At 37.0% G+C, this 24,634-nt stretch overlaps 1 protein-coding gene across 5 annotated transcripts; it reads right to left on the reverse strand.

Moving 5' to 3' along the window:
- Window positions 1-834: 834 nt before the first annotated feature.
- Window positions 835-24,403, reverse strand: LOC126698462 (alpha-glucan water dikinase 2). Of its 5 annotated transcripts, none has more exons than XM_050395701.1 (32): window positions 24,246-24,403; window positions 23,159-23,370; window positions 22,950-23,059; window positions 22,759-22,837; window positions 22,563-22,654; window positions 22,319-22,472; window positions 21,514-21,825; window positions 20,867-20,977; window positions 20,636-20,734; window positions 20,224-20,355; window positions 19,265-19,353; window positions 18,635-18,769; window positions 16,872-17,034; window positions 16,700-16,789; window positions 16,142-16,327; window positions 15,129-15,191; window positions 14,965-15,006; window positions 14,721-14,780; window positions 14,486-14,638; window positions 14,299-14,382; window positions 13,898-14,071; window positions 13,640-13,746; window positions 13,259-13,472; window positions 13,000-13,103; window positions 12,790-12,919; window positions 12,186-12,311; window positions 11,827-11,937; window positions 11,281-11,379; window positions 9,858-10,031; window positions 9,692-9,784; window positions 9,432-9,547; window positions 835-980 (listed from the first exon to the last, which is right to left on the reverse strand). In XM_050395701.1, the coding sequence occupies exons 2-32, from the start codon at window positions 23,237-23,239 to the stop codon at window positions 878-880; spliced, it is 3,786 nt and encodes a 1,261-aa protein (XP_050251658.1). In that variant the 5' UTR covers window positions 23,240-23,370; window positions 24,246-24,403; the 3' UTR covers window positions 835-877. The 5 variants fall into 5 exon arrangements, with proteins under 5 accessions (XP_050251658.1, XP_050251656.1, XP_050251657.1 ...); XM_050395699.1 differs by lacking the exon at window positions 835-980 and adding an exon at window positions 1,993-2,295 and having other exon boundaries at window positions 23,159-23,247; XM_050395700.1 differs by lacking the exon at window positions 835-980 and adding an exon at window positions 1,993-2,295 and having other exon boundaries at window positions 20,224-20,334.
- Window positions 24,404-24,634: the final 231 nt, after the last annotated feature.

Raw genomic sequence — 24,634 nt, forward strand, 5'->3', positions numbered from 1 at the left:
TAAAGTAAACATTTAATGTAGTAAAATGACATAATTTTTAGAACATCTGCTACGGATGCTCTTATAGAAATAGTGTGGTAAAATTATCATGTCAGACTTTTTACCAGGCCAACAGCAGCAGTTTAAAAATTTGAAATGGAAAAAACAGAGAAGAGTCAATGTCACGGACCTAGGGGAAGGGTAGGATTCAGAAGCTTAAAAGAAAGGTAAACTACCGAATATTCTATGAAGGCCACCAGCCTAGCATGGTCTTGGAGAGCCTTTATCTATATTTTTTATTCCTCTTTACAATATTTCATTATTTTGCGTGTATTGTTTTTGTTCCCGAGGCCCCGCAAATGAAAAGGTCTAACCTTCTTTTTTTTCTTTTTCTTTTTTTGTTAAAAGAAAAGTTATAACTTCTCTAATGTAAAAAGTCCACTAGAATATGAATATAAAGTATAGACTTTAAATTCCGTATTTAAGTCGTCAAACTCAACTAACAGGCATTTCTATTGGATAACATGTGCCTTTTTTTTTTAAAGAATTGATAGTAACCATGCCAGATGAGATCTAAAGGATTTAAATTTAGACATTTTTTATATTTTTATTTTTGATAAAGTTTCAACTTATAGCGTTCGTTTATAATGATACTTCTTTATTATCAATTGAACTAACTAAAACCTATTAAACATTTTTATTAGATACATCAATATTGACAATTATTTTATAAAATTTTTTGTTTGAAGGAGAGTTACAAGCTACAACTCTTGGTAATGGATAAACCTGATTTGAGATGTGATAATTAATTTATTCATTAATATGGTTTTTTTTTTGTCACAATTTAGGTGGTATACATGATGTGTAAGTTTGAAATAAGGTTATGTTTATTAATTAATTAACTACAAGGGAGAACATTTGGCCCATTTGGGCATTTGCGATCCTCGCTTGTCCCATGGCCTAGCGAAATAGACAGGTCAGATAGGGATATGGGATCAAACCTGTTACAAGAACAAGCCCAATGGGCAAAATAGCATGAGAACCAACATTTACTTCCACGTTAACAAAAGATACATGCCGACTATCAAAAAGATTGTAACAAAAGCTCTACCTCTATCTGTTCCAAATGGACTGGTGTAGAGTTTCACCTTGTATAAGGACTTTTGGGAGAGTTAGAACTTATTAATTATTTGTTCAATAACTAATAATTGTTACTCAAAAAGGGGAAAAAAAAACTAGTAACTAATTGTTGATAAAGGATTATTAAGAAATGAGAAATGTTATGTTCACGACATTTTTGTAATAAATTCTATATAACAGGTTGTTATTGACCATTACTGATGGGTAAAAAAGTAGTTTAAGTGGTTGATTCAAATTAAAACCGGTAACAACTTACCACATAAGATTTGTTGTGAAAATATTGTGAAAGTAGCAATTTTCTTAAGAAATTCAATAAAAAAAAAAGGGTCCGTGTAAAATTCAACATCAAAGAAAGGGTCTCTGAGTAAACGCCCTAAACATACGCAACAAACTGCAAACCATGTCACGTAAGTGAGGACTTGACCAAGAGACCTCAAAGAAACTTGGGGCCTCACAATAAAAGTTAGTCCTCCAGTTCAAAAATCAACCAAAAATTAATAAAAGAAAGAGCAGTTGTCCTCGGTGGGCCAAATTTACTTTTATCATTGACAATTTAGAGAGGTCATTGTTTTCCTATCAAAAAAAGAAAAAGAAAAAAAAGAAAGGTCATTGTTTTCATTAAAACTTTTTCAACATTTTATAAATGAAAACAATTCTCACCATATGAGTGAATTATGTATACTTTATAATGTATTTAATAAGAGATGCAGGAAGGAACCATTCCATGTCTATTTTCTTTTCCTTTTCCCCCCTTTTTTTTTCTTCTTTCTACACGTTCTAACAAAATGATTGCAAATTGCAAACACCTCTATAATATCCCATTTCACGGTTAATGACAAAAATTAAGTCACATCCATCCAAATATTGAACAACTGAAGGAACTTGAAATATTTATTATATCAGTGGGATGAAAATTTTATCTAAAAAATTTCAAGACAAATAGATTGAAACATCATGTTCATTTACTAAACCTAGATTTGTGGCCTTGTCTGAACCACATATATTATTCCATCTTTTACCACCCCTTCAATGTCCTGAGGACGACCATAAAGGCCTTCTATGATTTTTCCTGCCTCTGCAATTTTTGAGAAAAGTGAGACTTGGAAAGCTTTATCAACTACCAACCGATCCTTGGAGTAGTCTAACACAACTTCCTCCTCTTTATCCATTACTATGCTGCAATAAGTTCTTAGACACATTAGAATGCATCATTTTTTTTTTATAAGTAAGAAAGATATATATTAAAAGCTACCTCATGAAAACACAAGGCAGAACAAAGAATACAGAGAAGGAAACAAACAAAAAGAGAGACGAAAAAGAAAAGAATAAGAAAACAAACGGAGACAACAAATAGCAAATTAATTACAGAGAAGAGAACTAAGGAACATAGGGATAGAATCACTAGAGGTGAGTCCCCAAGCCCTAGACCAATCAAAAGAGAGCCACTAAAGTAAGCGAGCAACTGGTCATCAGACTTGTCCCTATCCTCGAAAGTACGCCAATTACGCTCTCTCCAAATACACCACATTAGGCACAACGGAGCTAGATTCCAAACGCCAGAAGAGTGCTTTCCAAACCAATTCCACCAACCGAAAAGCATATCTGCAACCGATCTTGGCAAAACCCAAGAAATCCCAAAGGATCTAAAAACCATGCTCCACAACAAATAAGCTTTGTCACAATGGAGAAGCAAATGATTCACCGACTCCCCATTACAACGGCACAAAATGCACCAATCAACAAAATCAAATCCTCTATACCGCAAAATATCCCCTGTAAGAATCTTCTCCCAAGCCACAGTCCAAACAAAGAAGGAAACGTGAGTAGGAGCCTTAGCCTTCCAAATACCTTTCCAAGGAAAGGTAATAGGCAGGGAGCTTCGGAGCTTATTGTAGAACGAGCGGATGTCAAAAACCCCTTTCTTCGACAATTTCCAAACCATGCGGTCTCCTTGCTCAGATTGAGGTAAGTTAGAACCCATGGTTTGAAGGAAATCATCCACCACACCCGCCTCCCAATCATTTGGATTTCTAAGTAAAAGAACCTTCCAACTTCTCCAAGCCTCGGTCCCCAAACGTTCAAGAGACGAGGCCACCGAAGCCTCTCTATTAGAAGCAATCCCGTACACTACCGGGAAAGATAGATGGAGTGGTGAGTCCCCACACCACTGGTCCGTCCAAAGCTTCACTCTATCCCCCACCCCTACCTCAAACCGGATGTGTTTGCTAAACACCTCCCATCCTTTTCGGATACTTCTCCATAAACCACACCCATGAACACCCCTGCCCAGTTTGGAAGACCAACCCCCCCACTCTTCCCCAAACTTCAAAGCCACCACCCTCCTCCAAAGACGAGTCTCCTCAACCCCAAACCGCCATAGCTATTTTCCTAGTAAAGCTTTGTTAAACGTAGTTAACTTCCTTATACCCAAACCACCATTAGCCTTAGGAGCACACACCTTATCCCATCCCACCAAATGAAGCTTGGAATCCCCCCACAAGAAGTCCCTCTGAATCTTCTCAATCTTATTAGCCACATGCGAAGGGATGGTAAAAAGGGATAAATAGTAAGTAGGAAAGCTGGAAAGCGTACTCTTAATCAGCGTCAGTCTACCACCTTTTGACAAATACAACTTCTTCCACCCGGCCAACTTCTGACTAATTTTTTCCAAAATAGGATTCCAAATAGAAGGGGACTTATGGGAAGCCCCCAACGGCATACCAAGATAGGTCATAGGCAAAGACCCAATCCGGCAACCCAGAATCTCTGCCAAAGCATGAATATTGTTAACCTCCCCTATAGGAACCAACTCGCTCTTTAAGACATTAACCTTCAAACCTGTGACAGCCTGGAAACAAAGGAGAAGCATACGCACATGAAGGATCTGCTCCACATTCGCATCACAGAAAAGAATAGTATCATCCGCAAACAAAAGATGCGAGACACACTCCCCTACACCTCGTCTGCCTATAGCCTGAAAACCCCTGATCAAGCCAGCACCTTCAACTCTTTTCATCATCCTACTTAAGACCTCCATCATAACTAAAAACAACATAGGAGATAGCGGATCCCCTTGTCTTAGGCCCCTCGTGCTCCCAAAAAAGTCAGCTAGAGCCCCATTAATCAAAATAGAGAACTGGACAGTTGAAATACAAGTGCGAATCCGACTACACCACTTCTCCCCAAAGCCCATTCTCTTTAAAAGATCCAGAAGAGCCTCCCAATTCACATGATCATAAGCTTTCTCAATGTCTAGCTTACAAATAACCCCCGGGATCTTACTCTTCACACGACTATCCACACACTCATTAGCAATAAGAACTGAGTCAAGAATCTGTCTGCCTCCCACAAAACTATTCTGAGACTCAGAAATTAATTGATCTAAGACCCGTTTCATTCGATTTGCCAAAATCTTAGACAAGATCTTATACAAGCTCCCCACCAGGCTGATAGGTCGGAAATCTCTAATATTAGAAGCATCGATTTTCTTGGGAATAAGAGCTATAAAGGTAGCGTTCAAAGATCTCTCAAACTTATTGTGCTGATAAAATTCCTCAAAAATTGCTAGAACATCCCTTTCCACCACTCTCCAGCAATGGTGGAAAAAAGCCATAGAGAAGCCATCAGGACCTGGAGCTTTATCTCCAGCCAGCTCATTAACAGCTAGAAGAATCTCCTCCTGCCCAAACCTCCTTTCAAGCCAACCCCTCTCCAACCCATCAAGCTGATCAAACTCCAAACCTTCCACAAAAGGCCTCCACTCCTCTGACTCCTGGTACAAATTTTTATAAAAATTTACTACCTGTGCAGCCACCTCGGATTCCTCCTCATAAATCACCCCGTCCACCTCCACAAAACTCAGATGATTAAACCTTCTACGGGAATTAGCCACCTTATGGAAGAATTTAGTATTATTATCTCCTTCCTTAAGCCATAGCATCCTTGATTTCTGTCTCCAAGAGATTTCTTTCATAGAGAGAAGATTTTCCACTTCCGATCTCATCACAGCTCTCTCACAAATCTTTGCCTCTGAGAGGCCAATCTCCCCTTCCTTGACATCTAACAATTTCAAAGTCTCTAATAAATGAGTCTTTTTGCAACCAACATGACCAAACTCCAATCGGTTCCACTGAACGATGTCCTCTTTCAAAACCTTCAACTTTTTGGCAAAAACAAAACTAGGAGTGCCAGAGAAAGAATGCCGACTCCACCAAGACTGAACTCTATTGGTAAACCCATCCGTCTTAAGCCACATATTCTCAAACCTAAACGGACTTTTCCCCCTCGCCATTCCCCCTACCTCCACTAGAATTGGAAAATGGTCAGAAATAGGACGAGGGAGAATCCGTTGGGTCACATCTGGATAATGCTCCTCCCAATCATGAGACACCAAAACTCTGTCTATCCTGGACATCGAAGGCCTCTCTGACCCGCTAGACCAAGTAAAGCTCCCTCCCTCCAAAGGCAAATCTATCAAATTAAGATCCTCAATGAACTCCGAAAAAAGTTCTATAGCCGGAGTAAGACGAGAATTACCCAACCGTTCACTAAGGAAGCGGACAATATTGAAATCCCCAATGCAACACCAAGGGACATTCCAGTAATGCTGAACACATACCAACTCATCCCACATTAACCCCCTCGCATTGTTATCTATTGGGCCATAAACCCCCGAACACGCCCAACTGAAACAGAGAAAGAGCCTACCAAAACCTCCGTCCTCTCTAAAACCCTTCTATCCCACATCATCACAACCCCTCCGGCCGTCTGGACAGCATCCAAGGCCACCCAATCCACATAAGGACAGCTCCACAAATTACCTACCATCTGTCTATCCATACCAGAAAGTTTAGTTTCTTGAAGGCATATAACATTACACTTCCACTCACGCAAACAATTCTTCACTATCAAACGTTTCCAACTATCATTCAGCCCCCTAACATTCCAAGAGAGGATTTTTAAATGCATAAAGACATGAAGTCCCTGGCTGAAAAGAATCTCAGCAACCAACCACTACCTACCATCGTAGTTAACTGAAGACTGCAAGTTCCTCAGCTCTCTCTTTCCCTTGTCCTTATAGATAACCACTTTTCTAGATTCTGTAACTTTCCTGTTTAGCACTTTGGCAGCCTCCGTCTCCCTCTCAATCTTCTGTAACAAAGCAATGCATAATTTTTCATGACGGCACAAAGGCAGCCCCACCAGTTTACTAAAACCAGGGAGCCTATTCTTCACCCATCTAGAAGTATCCTGAGTATCCACACACTCCACTGCCTGATTATCACGGTTCAGCTCATCTGACAGAGGTAACCCACCGGGAGTGATAGCCAACAGAGGAATAGGTGAACTATCTTCACCACCCAAACCCATATCAGAAAAATTCACACCTTCCTCCACCAAAGAACATACCCCAGGGACAACACTCAATGCCATCGTGGGTAACTCCGCTGATCTGGGTTGCTCAAATTCAAGGGCCGCTTTCGACGAGACGGCTCTATTGTCCAAGCCACCTTCATCCCCCTCATAGTCACCCAAAACCAAAAGACTAGCCCGTGATAAGCTCAGGAGAAAAACAGATAAAAAACCTTCAACCGATGACCACGGAAGCAAGTTATCTAACTTACCCAGTGTCGACGTGGACTCATCGGAGCTAGTTCCGACAAGGAAGGGGTCGTCGGCCTTGCCCATTAAAAACGAAGGTAGGACAGGGCTGATTCCGGCGGAGATAGGGCCATCGGCCTTTACTTGAGCCACCGCGAGCTCGTCGGAGCATGTGCCGGCGCAGAAAGGACCGTCGTCCTTTCCCTGTATCAGCGTGGGCTTGCCGGAACTGGTACCGGTGAAGCCATCGGCCTCACCAGATGCTAGCAAGGGCTCGACGGAGCTAGTTCCGACAAGGAAGGGGTCGTCGGCCTTGCCCATTAAAAATGAAGGCAGGACAGGGCTGATTCCGGCGGAGATAGGGCCATCGGCCTTTACCTAAGCCACCGCGAGCTCGTCGGAGCATGTGCCGGCGCAGAAAGGATCGTCGTCCTTTCCCTGTATCGGCGTGGGCTCGCCGGAATTGGTACCGATGAAGCCATCGGCCTCACCAGATGCTAGCAAGGGCTCGACGGAGGACGACGTGCACCGGCCCGACACCCCTAACTCTAAATCTGCTTCCAACGGGACCTGGGCTAAAGCTCCTTCACCAGCCCAAGAGCTCTCTCCCACTTCAACAAGTCGTGGGCCTGAAAAAAGACCCTCACTAGTGTCGGTCAACTCTGGGTTTGTTCCAAGGCCCATAAAAGGCTTAACTACAGCCTGATTAGAGCTCCGTTGAATCCATTTAAAAGCCTTAGAAGTCTCTCTACCAGATTCACGTGAATCCCCTCTGCACTTCGTATCTCCCCCTTTCTTTCTATCCCAGAAAACCCGCCTCCTCCCCATCACATCAACCTCCACGACAAGACCTCTCCCAGACCAGCAAGATCTCCTAGCATCACTCTTCTTCCCCATATCAAAATCTTTTGAATTCAAATTAATACTAGGGAAACGTAGCCTAGTGTCTGCCAGGTTTTGCTCACCAACCTCTGCCACCTCATAAGAGCAAAGCTCCCTCCTAGCTCCTCCCACCACCTCCATCCTGTCAGATTTCACCACCGGTAAATCCCCCTCTTTAACACCAAAGATTCTCAGATTCATTCCCATCTTCTCCTCCCCTATCTGTGGTAACTTCCTTTTGGCAATGGCTCCTAGTTGCTTTGGTTGCTTCCTTTCCTCTGTTCTTCCATGTAAACCTTGCACAACTTCAGCAAAAGTTCTAGAACCTACAGCCTCCAAGTTATACCTACGCACCTGAGGAATGAATTTGGGAAATCCATTTCCTCCCACTGCATATTGAGCAGGGTTCAGCAGTTTTCTTAGTTCAAGGCCAAAAGCTCTCCAACCATGTCTCTCTTTACCTTCCGGAATGATAATCGACCTCCTAGACCCACCAGCTTTGAGCTCAGTCAACAGCAAGAACTGACCAGCAGAGTTGTAACTCCATTCGAGAGTAAAAGCTGTGTCACCTTCTCTAAGATTAAAAAACTGTTTGGAACTCACCCCAATAACAAGGTGTTCTATGCTAGACATCAGCCATTGTGCTGCATTCCTGCCCATAAAGACTGATCTCATAAAGAATTTGCCCCTCTCAAAAATCCTTAACATGAAATAACGACCCCCTTCCTCTAAAACTAAATGAAAATTTTTTGACTCAATGAAGAATTTACGAGCTCCCCCCATGTAATCAGCCTCTAGTATAATAAAGTTACCAACATGACCAAAGGTAAGCACAACTTCAAAGATGATATGATTATGACAGATAAAAAGAAATGAAATTCACCAAGTGCCTTAAGTTTAAGCACAAATCTTAAACATTCTTTCTCACTAGAATGCATCATTAAAGGAAGAAAAGCGAAGTAACAATATTCTCACACCCCAAATCAGATTGTATTTATGAGAAAGTCTGCAGTTTTGTAACAACTCCTAACATGCCATCATGTTGTTGCATGGACAAAGTTGTCTTGTTATTTCATTTATTTATTGTATATATGCAACATCTAAAATAACAAAATTGAGCCTTTGTGTGTTGTGATATGGTGTGACATTTTGCAATAGGCTGTCAAGAATTTAACGGTGAAGGATCTGCAATTCCCTGGGGGTGCACATCTGAATTACTAAATTGGTATCCACCTAGGGGGCCATCTAGGCTAATATAAATGCAATGTGATCATAACCATGATACTCCCTCTATCCTATATTGTTAATCCTATTTAGAAATCCAATATTGTTAGGAAACATCATTCAATGGACTGTGTTTCAAATAATGATGTACAAGTTTCCAAAATAACTTTCCTTAATTTAGACTCTCGCAAGAATATTGACTTTTTAAAATAAAGGGTAAGTTGGGAAAGTTATCAATATTATGCTTACTGACTTTTCAAAGAGGAACATATTTTGGGATATCCCAAAATAGAACAGAGGACCAACAATATGGGATGGAGGGAGTACTGGATAGCAGAACCACTTTGCCATACCAATTTGGAGGCTAATGCAAATGCATTGAGATCATAACCATCATATTGGATAGTGGAAACACTTCATCATACCAAATTGGGGATGACTTAGCCAGTTCCATTTTGCAATTTTTTTTTGAGTTGTCCAACCCTCAAGATAGGTTCAACAAGTACGTCTCATTCTAATACTAACACAGCCAGTCCATGACTCAAGGAGATGAAGTTTTCATCTCATTGTTATAATGGTCTCTTAAATCCAACTTCATTACTAACCTGTCATAAAGCCCAGCACCTGCATATCCTTCCAGGTCCTCACCATTTGAGTCTGATCTGAATATAACAGACTGCTTACTATATAACCCTTTTAACTTGCTTGGGTAGCCAATGACCTGAAAATCAGATTCATATAATGTCCAGGTTATAAATAAATTTGATAGGCTTGCAGTAATTGAGACTAAAGTCAATTTCAGAAATGAAGAGTTTATGCAGGCAAATGGAGCATAGAGATGGGAATAAGGGAAGGTTGACCGTACAATGGGAGACATTAGATTGGTCTTCTTGGTAATGAAGCTCATGGCGCGTCCAGGATATGCACCCACCAAAGTCTCTCCCAGGCCCTTCACAATCTGTTTTGCAGCAACAAAGAAGGATGAAATACATGCCAATCGATTGGTTTAAGATCCAAAAGGCAAGGCATACCTCAGTATAAATCTCTGAGGTGTCTCCTGATAAGGGGTTCTTTGTGTGTATCACAAAAGCATAATCGGCACATATAATTTCTTGAACCAATACAGCCATGCACAGATTTCCATGATCCAACTTAGCTTTCTTGCAACTAACATATGCTCTTTCATTCCACTTTGAAGCCCAAACCTACAGTGTACATGAGAAAAAAGCTGTTTATGTGGAAAGAGTTTCCTGTCACAGAGACTTCTAGTACTAGCAACAAATGGTAATCTCGCATGAAATGCAATCTTATGATACAATCTTATCTAATAAGGAATTTGCACATTTATATTTGATCATTTGACAAAAGGGGCTTGCAATTTCTGTTTTTATAGAAGTAACAGTCTATTATTGATAACTTTTAAGGGAAAATTTTTGACTAAAAGAGACTCTATTTGGTGCTTAAAAAAAAAGATTCTATATCTGCCATTGGAAAAAAAAATCACTTCACTTTTGCATTGCAGTCAATAAGACAGACAACTATCCGCATTTGTCAAGATTGTGAGAAACTCCTCTAGTGACCTAACATATCTTTTACTTTGGGAGCTTGAACACCTAGAATTTTCTTGAATTCCATGTCTCTTTAACCTAAAATTCTTAGATTCTAAATAGCCTCAAATTTTCAATATTTTTAACTAGTAATGTACCATGACAAATGCATCATGCTAAAGATTTAGACCTTATACATGCACATAGGCCGGAAGCAAACATGTGACTCCATCCTAAAACACATTGTGATATATCTATTCATATTTGGTCACTGCCAGTTCATATAAATTTCTCAAAAGTCATGACTTACTTCAAAGCAGCAGTATTTTTTTCACATTATGTCTAGAAAACTTCTGTTGTTACATCTTTTTAATAGAACATTATACTTTATGTTTCAAAATGAATTTACTTTTCCAATAGCTATCACAGACTTCACAGCTAACAAAGTAGCAATCCTCCTTTGATTCTGGAGTATGTTTAAAATGTCACCAGAAAGAATTTGTCTAATATAGTTCACTGATGAGATCACATAAAAACATGATATGTAAAATTCTTGGGCGTGAATAAATTTTTTGTATGGAGCATTAAGTAAACAAGCCATTAACTTCTGAAACTGGGAAGTAGAATGTCAGAGACATGAAATTGCAACGATGAAATTGCCTGTCATCATTCTTTTTTAATAATTTGATACATAATGCTAAAAATAAAATAGAGCCACTGGATCTGTAAATACACATGATTGATATTTTAGCCAAAAAAAAGGGAAATAGAAAGCACATGATTGATAAATTATGCTCAAAATATTGTGAAAGTCTGCTAAAAATAAAATAGAGCCAAAAGATCAGTAAAAAGCACATGATTGGTACATTATGTTTTTATATAGTGAGAGTATTCTGAGCACTGATACCTTCTTTATTGCTTGCCAAGCATGATGCCACCTCTCCTCGCCTTCATCACCAGGCCATGGCATTCTTGAACTTCTCATTTTGCTCTTAAGTTCATAGGTCTTCCATGAATTTCAAAAAGAGTGGAGCACATACAATTAAGTTTAGAAAATGAGCGAATCTGCTTTCTTGATAAAATGCTGATAATACAAGTTTATTTCAGAAGCAAATTTATCATAATTATAAACTCCACACATTCATATGACTGAGGTTAAGATGGATGCCTGTTGCCTAGGAGACAGTGTTGCATTTCACTTAGTTATGAGAACTATATTCCCAAGGCTAGAACATAAAATGCATGAAAAGGTCAACGGAGGAAATAAAGCCAAGTTGGACTTCATCTAAATCATAGTGATTAAGCTATATGATATGGATTTATCTAATCAATAACTTGAATTTCAAAATAAGTATCTATTACAGATTCATAAAGCAGCATCATTCAAAGAGTACCATAGCCAACAAGCAACCATAAAACAGTGGAAAGAGATATGACAAAACATTATAATTACCAAAGATAAAGGAACATTCATTTGTAGAACAGATTCCCGTACTGCTTGAAGTTTTGAAAGGTCACCGTGATGTACATATTTCATGAACTGAGCAATCTTATTTGCTATATCCTGAAAGTAAACAAACACAAAAGGAATAATTTATGGGAACCAAACGGAAAAGATACATCTTGAAAAAAAGAACTTTTAAAAGAATTGGATCTGTAAATATTCACAATTAAAACTAGTTTTTATAAGAAGATTGAGAAGCCATAAAGACCAGCAGTAGTCTTCTTGGACCTCAACAGAAAATTTGAAGATTGAAAAAAAGTGTCGGAGTTTCATTGTTTTTATAATTTCTATTATAAAATGAGCTATACCTTATTGACATCTTCTGATAGAACAGTCTCAAAGGCTCCAAATGGTAGGGCAACTGACATTGGAATTTTAATCCATGATGGCACCCTTCCTCTCAAAAATTTAGTATTGCAAGATTTTGCACCAACCTTCAAAATAGAATATTTTCAAAACCATTAAAAACTAATCCTATTTTACTCATCTAGATTTCCGTTAGAACACACAAAAATCAATGCACACCACAACATACTTTGTTAGTCCATTGAATGCAAAACTAGTCTAATCATTCAGTGATAACAAATGTAATCAATAAAACAAGAAGTTGCTAGAGTAAAGAGAAACTAGTAAAATGCTTCATTTTCAGTTATAAAATAAAAATAATAAATGAACACACTGCTCACGGCATATAATAATTGAAAAGGTATGAGCATTCTTTCCTATGATGCTTCTGCAATATCAATCATTGACCAAACTTGAAGTGAAGCCTTCTTATCAGCTTACAATCAAATAAGCACATAGCTAATTAGATAGGCCATACAAATCTGCTACAAGCATACAGGAAAAGAGAAAGTAGATATAAAAAAAAAAAAAAAAGACAAAGCAGTTTGTAAGTTGCCATGAGCATACCATCTCGCTAGTGAACTCCTCAACTGAAACAGCATATTTACCACAGAAAGGCTTCCTTTTAAGGGAGATTCCTCGAGGAATGGAGAAAGAAACAAAAGAATCTTGAGAAACATTGAAGCTACTGATGTCACTGCAAGTATACAAGAAACCATGGATTTGGAAGGTAAGGAGGCATGATATATTAATCAAGTAACCACTTAAAGGACTTACCTGATAACTAAATTTGTTGACTTCAGACGTATTGATACTGCTTTGCCTTCTTTCAATTTGAGATCTCTAAGAATATTCGGATCAAAGCATGTGGCAAAACATACCTGTATCATGCAACTCTAGTAAGGTGTTACAAAATGGTGTCCTTAGCGAGGCATTTAGATGAGCTTTGCGTCTCGTATTATATGAAAGCATTTAAAATTTGATTATATGGAAATTTACATTAAAAAATGTGAGAAGTGATGAAAAGATTGTATGCCTTGGAATTTCTTGCTCTAATAGCAACATGAGACAGAACATCTGGCATATCAGGGGTCAGCACAGCAACAACCCCATCTGGAATCTCCTCATTCCCTGTTACTCTACTCGCAACTATAATGGTTGGTCTTCTATAAACTTTGCTCTGAGTAGTAATTAACTCATTAACAGAAACTATAAAACCACATACTTCCACAGGGCTGATAACCTGCCAACTGTTGGACACAAACTTTAGCACATTGTTTAATTTTAAACCCTATAACAATGAAGTTACACAAAAGAAACCAATAAACTATGATCAGAAGATAAACATTTTGCAGTGGGATCTGGGTACAAGGGTTTATTCACAGCATATAATGGATGACTAAAAACAAATCATTACCAGCCCACATTTGCAAATTTTCTAACAATGGGGTCAAAATGCTTGATGAGAGAAGACAGAATAGCAGCTGATCCTGCCCTTACTAACTCCTCCGTGAAAATATCTATCTGGCAACAAAAATTGTTAGAAGTAAAAAAAAGTGTCCTGATCACAAAGACAAGAAGAAAAAGGTCTAATACAATAATTTAGGCATGAAACAAAAACCTTCCATATCAGTTTTATAGTTCAACATATAGTTGGCAAAGTTGGATAACATACCGCCCATTTCTCAACACCTAGCATATTACCAAGGTATTCTGCACTAGGCTGGATCTTTTTCTGGTAATTCTGAGACCTTTCAGAAAGAACTAGTTGTAGTCGATCAAGGACAGCCTTTGTTTGTAATGCCCACTGACCATCATTAGTGTATAGTTCACACACTCGGTACCAATCCTTTAAAAGAAACAGAACGCCAAATAATTTGAGAGAGGAGTTCCATTAAGCATTAAAACTTACCCACAAAAAAAAAAAAAAAAAAAAACAACAACAACAACTCAAAAAAAGATTTCCTATGATTTTATATCTCAATAAGCAAAGTATATGCTGCACCTTAATCCATACTGATGTCAACAGAAAAGGTTAATGAAGCGTTGACATTGACATGTTATGGAAAGATATACCTTAGTGCAGTAGATAAAATCTTCATTGTTGACTGTTGACAGACATAAACTTTCAAGTACTAAGGACATGAAGAACATTGGCTCCTGCTCATTCATAACAAAGTGAAGCATAAAATTTTTGTTGCATAAAAAAGGCAAATATTAATTTATCCAACAATAAATGTAGAGGTTGCGAAAAGGCTAATACTGGTGGATGTGCAAAGTTTAGATCCTTGAATCCCCTTTCCATACTTGTTCTAACAGCTGAAGCTAAAGCAAGATCAAGGAAAAGTAAATCTTTTAATCTTCCATGAGAAGTGAGCAGAAGGGAACGAAGCTCAATGCGAGATTCCAGTAACTTCTGAAAAAATAATGTCAGACCTTAAATCTTCCTTGCAATTCAGACACATAAACTTTAAAAAGTTCTTTAGAAAAAAGATGACCTCCATAAGTGGTCCAATATTTTCATCACCAACATGTGCTTTGACAAAATTCAGGCAGTCCTAAAATTTGACAACAAAGATGAATAAAAGTTACTCCTCATTTACACATTGGATTTAATAGAATATTCACACACGTGCAGACCATGCACAAGCAACATGTAGATATATACACACAAGAATAACAGTCACACAAAGAAAATCTTCTATACATTAGTTGACTAGAAATTTAAAAAAAGACAATCACCTGCAACTTTAGTGACAAACCACCAACAGAATCTACTGAACCCTGAAACACCAGAGGATGAGGTTGTGGGCTAAACGCTTGATGGGTGTGTAACTTTCCATTTTAAAAAAATAAAGCTAATGTACTGTCCAAGAAACTCATCAAACATCACATAATGTAATTACCTTGACAGAGGAACCCAAACAAGTTTCAATTGCGGATTCAAGGTCAACACCTGAATGAACAGCCTGCAACATGCGATACAAGTAATAAGAAGTTTACTAACATATGTAGAAAGAAATCTAGAATAAAGAGTCGATAGAAAATTTCCAGTAATACGATTGACTCAATGTATGTCAAATTAAGCATGACCCACATACAACATGGAACCTCCCAACTTAGAGTCATTCAATAGTTTGACTTGAAAGTGGGTTAAGTTAAATCAATTAGGTAAGATAAATATAAAAATAAAAACAATATCTCTCAATTATGAAATTGTTCATGTTATGGTTAAATTATTTTCAATAATTCAATCGAAGCTCCAAAATTGAATTTACAAAAAAAAAAAGACTTCCATTAGACCATTCTTCTAGTCATTGAACACGATAAAACAATTTAGCTACCTATTTTTTCTACAAATTCCTTTTTTTTTTCCTTCTAAACTTTAGGGATCGCTAAGTCTCATTTTTTTATAAGTGAATAGTCTCTAGTTCTCATGTGAAAGATTTATTTAAAATGTCCCTTCGCTGGTAAATTTTATTTCCAATTTGTTTAATTTTTAAGTGGAATAAATTCCCAAATTTGTTTACTAAATTCTTTGAATTTTTTAAGAAGAAACTAGCATGGGAACAGAAACCTTAAACCCTGGAGCATAAAATTAATAGACACCAGTGAAGGACATCATGAATTTGTAATATAATGGGCTCCCTCAGGTTGTATAACACTGCATCCATTTGAAAAACTTGGTCTGCCATATAACTCATGACAACAGGCAAGCTTGCTAGATGCTATTTGCGTATTAAAGTCATCATCACAACTCAACTTAACAATCTATGAACATGCCTTAAATAGCTATGATTGCTCTATTCGAAAATTTGGTCAAGAACTTCCTCTTAAATCAATACAAACAATTGTTAATTAAACTCAGATAGACAATATCATGAAAATGTTAGTTCCTTGTCCAAATTGTGTTGCATACCTTTAATGTCCTCAAGTACGCTGTAAGATCATGGATGAGTCCCTCCTTAGCATCAGTCCTGAAGTGAGGTTCTGACACAATTGGACGGTCATAGCTTGCAAGCTTTTTTTTGGTGAGACCATTTGCATTTAATGTTTGCCAATAAACATCAATTCTAAAACCACTTCTCACATAATTTAAGAGTGCCTGTTATGAAAAAAAAAAGGAATTCAAAGATCACTTTGCAAATAATCATCACACCTACGCCAACAAGTTTGGGTCTTAGCTTGGATGTTCATTGCGTACTTGGTGCCAACTTATGTCATCCATTTGACTCTTTTGGTTGCCTATGATGGTCATCTATTATCAGATATTTTCACTTGGTACAGAATATTGATAAATCAGTATGTTTACCTAACTTATTTAGACAGAACATATAAAAAGATATAAATTATATAACACATCTAAAGAACATTTGATATTTTTCAATCAAATGCAAGACCCACTACCTGATCTCTTGATGGATCAATGTATGGTCAGGTATGGGCTTTCTATAACAGAAATCTATGAATTATATACCTCACAAATGATCACATCATCTGGGCTACTATTATTGTGTAACTTTTGGTGCCATTCCTCCATCATTCCAGTCTTGCAGTCATTATTTCTCTGATGGTGAAAAAACACAGATACATTAGTCAAATGCCAATGCAACATAAGCCATTTATGCAGCAATCACAACAGAATATACCTGAAGCACAAGTATTTCATCACGGATTCTCTGCCCAACATCACCCTGACCTCCACGACCAACACATGTCATTACAAGTCTCACAATTTCCCGATCATTTGGCTGGTTCAAATATATTCTCTGTAGTATATTGGTAAACTTATCTTGAGCTTCACTGATTTCACTGTGGATATATTGAATAAAAATGATGTATAAATCAGTTTGTTGTCAAGCAGCGGAAATATTAGGTCAACACCTGTGTCTCACCAAACTCAAAAGTTGGGTAAAATACAAACAAGATATGAAGAAAAGAGAAGGGTCCTAATGAAAGATACCACATACAACAATAAGTAAACATATACCAAGCTGTGATGTGGGCATAATTTGGAACTTTATCTAGATGTAGTAAATTTAAAGTGCTTTAATCAATTAAATCTCATTAATTGATGGTGTTAACTCAACTGACCTTAGAAATAAGATTTATTTTATTTAAAACATTCACTTCAAGTAGAAAACAAGTCCTTAAAGTTGAGAAAAAGCAATCAAGGAGGCTTATGGTGGTCCATAACCTGTTGGAATCCCCCCCCCCCCCCCCTCTCTCTCTCTCTTCAAAAACAACAACAGAGCGAGGGCAGGGGCTTGTTGGGGCTGAAAATCCACCTTTTGATTAGGGGATCTAGAGATCCATCTCTCCACCAATAGCTAGAATAAAGATTTATAATTCCCATGTTAAAGTCGCATCGTACCAGGACCATACACTAATAGATGAACAACCCAATCTAACCTTGTCTTCCCAAATGTACATCACTTAGAACGTTTTTCAGGAAAACATCTTATGAAATTACATAGACTTGGGGCAGTAACATGGGCATCAAGGTTAAAAATAACGATTTTTTTTTTTTTTTTTTTTTTTTGGAGTTGCAACATGTGTTTGTCCCCAAAACATGCCTGAGAAATACTCAGATTTAATGTGCTCAACAAGACCAAACATGCGTGCTGCATAGATGAAGTTCATTTTAAATTCAAAGCATGCTGACAAGAATTTCCATGTGTGCAAGATTTACCTTCAAGGAAAGGGACGTGGAGGCAACCAAAATGTGAGTGGGAAAAAAGTCTATAATTGAAAAATCTAGCAATTAGTTATCTTCCACTATCATTTTAGTTGCATGCAAAGGTTAATTTCCTTTTGGTATTTAGAAGAAATGAAAACTCAAGAAAAAATAATTAATATGGTAATTCTTCCTTGATAGAGGTCAGACCATGGCAAGTGCCTTCTACTAAAAGTGATAGGTTGTAGGTTCAAGACAAGAAATCAGCCTCTCCAAAAAAATAAAAATGGGGTAAGGTTGCGTACCTTCTTCTCTCCCAAACCCCACAAAAAAGGGAACTTTGGTCATTGGGTACAACCATTTTTAACTCCTTCCTTGATATAATATGATCAAGTTCTAATGACACCAACCTCAAAAATATGATGGTATGGATAGAAATTGACACTTGTATACTCTACATGATATGATGAATATATGAATCCTAGCTATGGGCCACTAGAAGAAAGTGCTCACCTAATAGTGCTTTTAAATTATAGATTCCACCCAACTATAATTCCAAATATCGAATGTTTAGTATTCAAGTAATAGGTTGTTTGTACAAAGTGATGAAAAAAAGAATTATAACTACAAATAGGTAATCCTCAATCAAGGGAAAAGTGTGCTTTACAATACAAAATAATCAAAACGATGAAAAAACAATAACAAACAAAAGCTAGGGAAGCATATAACTATTACCGAGGCTTAACATTATAATTCTTGTTCCATGTGAGATGCCTGCATGCCATGAATCTAAACCAGACTAATATACCAATAAGCCCAAGTTCTCCTTCAGCTTTACAAAGCTCCATCAACTCTGTTGCAATGTTGAACCTGCGTCAGGTAAGTTTATAAGCTAGCATAGATAGAAGTTCTGTTTGCTTTATTGCACTGTCATAACAATTGTCATATTACACATTCCATGCCACATAGGTGGATGAACAAACGGGAAGCTAAGAAATAGTTCAATAAAATAACAAATAAATTACCAATTGTCCCAAAAGTTTAAGTTATTAAGAAATAATGAATTTAATCACTTAATCATAATTCTAACACTCTCCCTCACATGTGGGTCCAAACTCCCCCTTAATAAGTGGGGTCCAACAAGTGAGATTTTTAACATTTAATAAGTGGTAGAGTGGAGGCAGGGAATGAACTTAGGATCTTTTGCTCTTATACTATAATAAATTACTGATTTTCCTAAAAACTTATGCTGTTAGGAAATGATAAATTTAATCACTTAACCATAATTGTAACAATAACCATCAGTATACATGTGCAAATAAATATATTCATATTCATTGTAAGACCTTAGGTTCATATCTTAACCTGTGCATCAATGACCTCTCAGCCTCTTTTTCTCTTCTAAATATTTCATCGAGTAACCATCTGACAATTCCTTCCCCATCCCTATCAATCTGCATTTAAGGAAATTCAGTCTCAAAGACAAACTCTAAAACAAACACAAACTATTCTACAATAAATGACTGCAAAATTTAGAGTTCTACAACAATGTTTGGCAGACAAAATAGTATTTAACAATGAAACAAAGGAACCTTAACATATGAGATTAGATCAGCATGACAAATAATGAGCATCTCCAGCCACAGCTAGATTTTTTTTTTTAAAATGCCATGCCACCTCTAGAATATCCAAAAGGGAAAGAAATAGACCAATTACTGAGGAAAATATTTGTTTACTCATACGTCAAAAGAAAAGATCTTTTATATATATATATATATATACCAATCCTTCAATCCTCCTCAATTGATAATTTCAAAATATAGCTTCATTGCTCAGCAAATTGGCTAGAGATATACTCCTAAAGCCAAGGGCACCAAGGAAGATAAATTTATGTTTCTCACTTCTATGCTCATTTACTTTTAATGAGCTTGTAGAAGGTTGGTAATCAATCTTAATACATCAACCAATGGTTTGTAGTGTGTGAATACCATGCATTATTTTTTTTTTTTTTAGGGGGGCTCGGAGGTCATATAACAAAATGTGAGATCTGGTCTAAACAAGTGCAAGAAATTCGGCCATAACAGAAACCTCAAATGAAGACAAGCTTTTGATTTTATCAGTATTCATTCAGTACACGATAGTCCTATATTTACTAGGCATGATTTTCAAAATTCTAGTTTCCTAAGCTGTATAAGTTGATTCCGTAGAAAAGCATCTATGTATAAACCCCGTAGACAAGCATCTATGTATAAACCCATTCCCCCATGGCATATAATAATAGTGAGAGAAAAGAATAAGTAATCCATACAAAAAAAGAGAATTACCTTCCCACTAGGTTTCATTGGTTTCAGGCTGACAAAGAAATTTTTCCCATTATTTTTGATCCAAGATCCACCTGTCCATATCACAAATTGGATACCCACAAAAGTCCTTTTCTGCAAATTAACATCCACGACCTTTTTTTTTTTTTTAAGGGAAAGTTGGGGAGGACAAAAGAGTTGGTCAGTACAATGCATTAACTTAAAGAACAACAACACAGACAAGCCTTTGTCCCAAAATTTTGAGGTTGGTCACATGTATCATTCTCTGCCATTCTATCCTATCAAAAAATTATACACATTACATCCTTAATTAACATGTTCTATTTTACTAGTTCTACTGGTGTTAATTAATTTAAACACAAGTGACAGAAACTACGCAAAGTAAATTCATGCAAAATTCCTTGGCATAGATGACCTGAAAGAATCCTTTTCCAGTTGATGTCTCTGTAAAATAAGTTTGACATGCTCCAGAAACCATCTTTGATTTTTCAGGTAACATATCTGGTGGGGGGGCCTGCAATCAGTAAGAGAAGCACCCTGTGAGATGAAGTAACCTTCATACATAGACTGTGTTGAATAGTTTTCATGTCCTTGCAATTTTATTGACTCATTATTCATATATTACTAACTTGGGAGACAAACTCACCAACCATTCCTCAGGGGACAACTTTGATACGCCCCAGTGAAGCACTGCAGAACCTTTCATGTTTGTAGCGACCAAAATGTGATAGTCACCCCAAACAACTTTTAGAAGGACCTGTATATGCTCATGAATTGACAAGTCAAAGAAAAATTTCTTTCTCAAAAGTCATAGAGATTGTTGAACTGGCTTATATAAATATTTAATGGACTGTATTCCAGCAAAACAGGTGAAACTGCAATCTAGTATGTTAGGAAATTAACCATTTCAATCCAATAATATCAGATATTCTTCATGATGGTTTAATTTCTCTGCTAAGTTAGTTCAGAAGCTCAGTGGTTGACCTTTCAACAACACGTTGACTAAGAAAGATTGCTCTATTATAATGTTAGCAATATCTTTTAGTCTAATTGAACAGCCATCAATACCCAATCCAATGGTCATTGGACTAAAGAATCTAGAATCAATATTGGCCAAAGCAAATATTTCTCAACAAAATTGATTGAACGAATTGGATATAAATCATGACATAACTAACATAAGTCCACTTATAAAAATGTGGTAATATTTGATATGATATAAGGACATGGAGTTTCCATCACAGCATTTGTTCTTTTTAACATAAAATAAATTCGTGTCATGAGAAAACTAACCACAATTTCATAGTTTCCAACATGATAACTTTGCCGTGAGACCACAATATCTCCTCCCATGGATTTCTCTATAAGATTCAACAACGCTGACGACTGCACCCTCATGTGTCCCTCAGAGTGCTTTTGCAACCATTGCTCAACATTATGTCTCCTTCGGTAAGAGTATGGAATACGACTCCTAAATTCTTCTCTATTATTAGTCGTAAATCTAGTACTGGCACCAGCAGTTAGATAACTACTCTGCAGCTCATTCAAGGATAAGCCCTTGGACAGCTGACTTTGGAGCTCTCTCAAAGCATCATCATAATCTTTCTGCATCAGAAGTACAATGTAACCAGTCCTAAAATGACTGAAATTTCTTAAGAAACTAGAAATTCTTTTTGAGAAACAATGATCATCACTCTCTCCAATGTATAATAATTGATAAATGCTATGGAAATAAATACTTTCCAGAAATTACTAAACAGAAACAACACGAACAACATTGTCATTATCCCACTTCATCAAAAAAGAGAGAGATAAATATGCATAATCTAAACACAGCCATCCTACCTTGGTAATGGGGATTACATAAAAGGAGATGGCTAATTAAAGTGACAGAGGATTTTAAGCAAGAAAGTATAACCGAATATCATGATAACGAACAGATAATGCAACAGATACTGATGTCTTAAACCTTAATAAAGGAGCAGAACAGGAGCACACTGCACCATGACAACGTGACAAATGAAACGTGCCACATATTCAGTTTTAAAACAAGTCTCAAATAAAGGCGCTTATTGCCAATGGCAATCAATAGAACTACCTTTTGTTGCTGTGGTGAGCTTATTGGCCTACCCCTGCTTTCCCATAGTAAATACGCCTTGCGATCTATAAGATCCTTTGGAATAGGGGGATGAGAAGGAGTAGGATCATTCTCAGGTATCTCTATCCGAAAATTCCCATGGTTTAATTTCAACCTAGAATGCATGAGATAGACGTCATCAAGATTCAAGCATGCCTCAGAAGCCTAAATTGGCAAAGATGAAAACCCAGAGAAGAGAACCAACCATCTATCCCGACTGCCATCTTTCAAAACAAATTCAATAGCATGTATGTTAGGGTCCCGCAACTCAATGATTAATAAATATACTTCTCCATTCTGCAACTTAAAATCAGCTACAGGTTAATAATAAGCTCCTAAATCAAGTCAAACCAATTGTAGAAAATTAACCACAGAGAAGTGAAAGTGAAAGAAGGATAAACCTTCCTAAATGGTGTCTGCATTGCACCTTGCATGTAAGGTGTTGTCCCTGAAGGATGATCCACAGTAATGAACCAGTTTCTATGGGGGAAAATAAACACATATATCAGTATTACTTCTACATACAACATATATGTGTGCGTGCATACGTGTGTGTTTATTTGTATATGAAGATTCTTTGGTTCTCCTTTACACATTTCCACGGTAAAGATAACCCCAATGGAGTATCCAAGTCGTTGTACAGTTCTTAAGTTGAAGTTCAATTCTAGCATTTCGTCCACTTGAAGATCCAGTCACATTAATCTGGCGTAAACCAAGCAACACAAGTTTAATTAACTTTTCCAAAGCGTACATAAAATAAGATATATCCACAACTCATCTGCACAAACAGAAAATCACTACCTGAAGTTGCATGCCTTCCACAAGCTCAAAATGATGAGCCCGAGGAACCTGGGTAGAGCTGGTAGCCTTTGAAGATGCCATAGCAGCAGCTTTTCATGTAACACCAGCAAACAGTGTTTCAAACACCACAAGGAATAGAAGAAAAGCCTCTCTATTTATAAGCATTGAGGGTCCAAATCATTGAGCTGTAGCAGATTCTTGAAAGGTAAAATCTGAAAGTTCATGTTCATCATGATTTTTTTATTTTACTTTACAATCAGTAGTGATTGAGCAATGCTAGAGACACACCAAAAAAATTTAAAAACTTTCTGAACTGGCAATTGTGATTGGTGCAACATCAGTTTCACATTGGCCCACCACTTGCACCATGCCTCAACAATTTAAAAAAAAATTGTTGTATTTTTTTGGAAAATGCCAAAGTTACTACAAAAAGCTTACAAACTGATATTACAATAAATGTGATTGTTGCCATTTTTATAATTCAATAGTTGATGGGGGATTTGAACCTTGAACGTCTCAATTGGAAACACCAATAGGTGCCAGTTGAGTTTCGAGGCAATTAGCTGATTGCTGCCACTTTAACAACATAATAAATGAATATCTAAGTTACTTTTTTTGCGATTAGTGACATATCAGTTTGTAAGATTGTAGTAAACAAAACATCACTCAAAAATTGTGGTCACTAGACTTATTGGTAGTGAATCTTCATGTGTTACTTTACCAATTAACACACACAAGCTATAAGGTTACATTACAAAGAAGTCAAATTTACCAATTATTTTTGCAAAATAACAATTGGAATCACATACTAACATATGCCATAAAATCAAATTGATATAAATATAACATATGCCAAAAGATTGTTTTATATTTAATCAAATCTCCACTTAGCAAAAGCAAATTCAGATGATTGTGATTGTGATGTGATTAAGAATCTCTAGGCATAAAGCCTAGAAAAAAAGATGATTATATGAAAGGGAATTTTCTTTTGTTTTTGTCATCAGTGGAAGTCAAAAAAAGAAAAAAAAGCTAGGGTTTTTTGTTTCTCACAGAAAAAGATATGGAAGGAAATTCAAATTACGATTACTTGTGGAAAAGATAGGAAAGAATCCGATTCCGATTCCGATGCTTTGAGAGCTTTAGAAAGAGTTCCACGTTTCCATATCTCAAAGTGAGAATCGATACCCATTATGGTTACAGGGATCACCATCGATACTCGAATAATCAGAGAGAGATATTTTAGATTTTAGGATTGAAAACCGAGCAACGGTCGTTTCTTCAAGATATCAGCGCATTTTAAAGGGAGAGTGAGACAGGACGATGTGTCGTTTTATAAAAGCGTTAAGCCAGTGCGCATAAACGACGTGGCGTTTTTTAAGGCTAAACCACAACATAGACCATAGTACGTAACCTTTTTTTTTTTAAGGCTAAATTACAACATAGACCATAGTACATAGCCTTTTTTTTTTTTTTTTT

The sequence above is a fragment of the Quercus robur genome, chromosome 9 (assembly GCF_932294415.1).
Source record: "Quercus robur chromosome 9, dhQueRobu3.1, whole genome shotgun sequence".
Lineage (NCBI taxonomy): Eukaryota > Viridiplantae > Streptophyta > Magnoliopsida > Fagales > Fagaceae > Quercus > Quercus robur.